This window comes from Aplysia californica, unplaced genomic scaffold (assembly GCF_000002075.1).
Source record: "Aplysia californica isolate F4 #8 unplaced genomic scaffold, AplCal3.0 scaffold00559, whole genome shotgun sequence".
Taxonomy (NCBI): Eukaryota; Metazoa; Mollusca; class Gastropoda; order Aplysiida; family Aplysiidae; genus Aplysia; species Aplysia californica.
Genome location: NW_004797829.1, coordinates 275,997 through 277,856, shown reverse-complemented (window position 1 = coordinate 277,856; position 1,860 = coordinate 275,997). Strand labels below are relative to the sequence as shown.

The 1,860-nt window shown below is 38.3% G+C and overlaps 1 protein-coding gene across 2 annotated transcripts in view; it reads left to right on the top strand.

Moving 5' to 3' along the window:
• Positions 1-1,860, top strand: part of LOC101863049 — an 18,504-nt gene that overhangs the window by 3,716 nt on the left and 12,928 nt on the right. For both annotated transcript variants that reach the window (XM_013087219.2, XM_035972029.1), the window contains exon 2: positions 1,254-1,281. In XM_013087219.2, coding sequence (XP_012942673.1) covers positions 1,254-1,281 — 28 coding nt within the window. The remainder of the gene's footprint in view (positions 1-1,253; positions 1,282-1,860) is intronic.

The window sequence follows — 1,860 nt, the reverse complement described above, 5'->3', positions numbered from 1 at the left end:
TTGTTTATGCCTGTAATTGACGTTTTTCAATACAATCCACACAGAAATGTGTTCTTTAATGAAAGGTGTTGAGCCAAAAAACAAAAATTCGATAAAAACTGCCAAACTGACTGAAAAATGCCTATTACTTCGATTTCATTATTTTGACGAGCGCCTGATTTCACCACGCTGCTTCACAACTACACTCACTGACCCTCACAACGTTCAGTACCAATAGAGTAACCCAGCACACAGAGACTGCAATTTCCGCTGAGATAGTCATTGACTGACTCGCGAGTGTCTACCATAGACGGTTTGTTCCCAAACATTTTAGCGCATAATAAAGCTCTGTGTGTATGACAAAACACTTTATGTCCCGAAAGTGAACAATGCAGAAAATTTGTGATTATTTGGTTCATGACCAGAAGGCTGTGGGGAAACAATAAATAGAGGGACAACCCCCCCAGCAGCAACAACAACCAACAAACAAAAAGCAACAAAAACAACACCAACAAAACAAAAACAACATAACAAAAAAACAAAAAACTTATATTTCCAGCCCTTTTTGAGACAATAAATGTTTCTAAGAAGCAAAGAATAACTCTTTGAGGATACACTTTCCGGTCTTTCAACAAAACTCGAACATGCACTGTTTCTAGGCACGTAAAAAAAAGCCCCATTTTTTCGTTATTTATACAGATTTTTCATTTCGCTTTTTATAAAAAATCAGAAATATAAAAAAGCAAACTACACTTTGCATACTATAAACTATTATTATGCAAATTCGTGCTTCGGATTTTTGTGTTTGACAGTTGGAAATCAGCCACACCATGGTCTTTGGTCTGATTGGACAAAATGTGAGCCCGTTACGTCCTTTAAGACTTAAAGATAACGCCAGGAATTTATAGAAGAAAAAACAGAACCCGGAAGTTTCAGTATTGGAGACAGCCCGTTGTATCACAAAGCCCTTCATTTCTTGTGTCTGTTTTGAGGCTTCAATTAGAACTATTTTGTGTTTTCTCAAGTGATGCCAACTCTTGCAGCTTCAGCAGTTTATATTCCTGAGAGCGATTCGCTTCGTCTCGATGGATTATAAATCAGTAAAGTAACGTTTATTTCTCCCCTTTATCATAAATGAGTAAAAGTAACGTTTATTTCTCCCCTTTATCATAAATGAGTAAAAGTAACGTTTATTTCTCCCCCTTTATCATAAATGAGTAAAAGTAACGTTTATTTTTCCCCCTTTATTTTAAATCTCGTCTGTCTCATTTCAGGACAATGGGCAAAGCGTGCAGATGGTTGGTAAGTAATAACCGATCGTTATCTCTCATAGATTGAAGCAATAACGCCCTAATGCGCTCTGCGTATTCCTTAGTAAATATGCTTTTAACCCCCCCCCCCACCCCACCCCTACTCCCCACACCCATTTTGCTAGATTAATCTAATAAAGATGCACAAAGGAAGGCCACAGAATGCACAAATGCCAAGTTTTATTGTCTCCTAAGAAAACAGTTCGAATCTGACAGTTATGGGTTTGGCAGAAAAGTAAAAAGTAAATAAATAATTATGGTTTGTATCGATTCTGAAGGGGGGCCTGCAATCAAGTCGTTATGATGAAATTGGGGGGAAATTGCGAGATAGGAAAAAAATGAAGACAGAGCGGAGGGGGAAATGAAAACGACTTGGCTTGTGTATCGGGATACAGATAATGGGGGTATCAGTGCTACGTATCTTCGGCCAGACATGGAACAGATTGATGTGTGTGTCTAATAGTCTGTTGGGGTGTCTGTATGTGATCGTGTGATTGTATTTCCATAATGTTTCCTGTGTGTGTGTATGTTTGTGTGTGTGTGTGTGAGTGTGTATGTGTGTGTGTGTGTG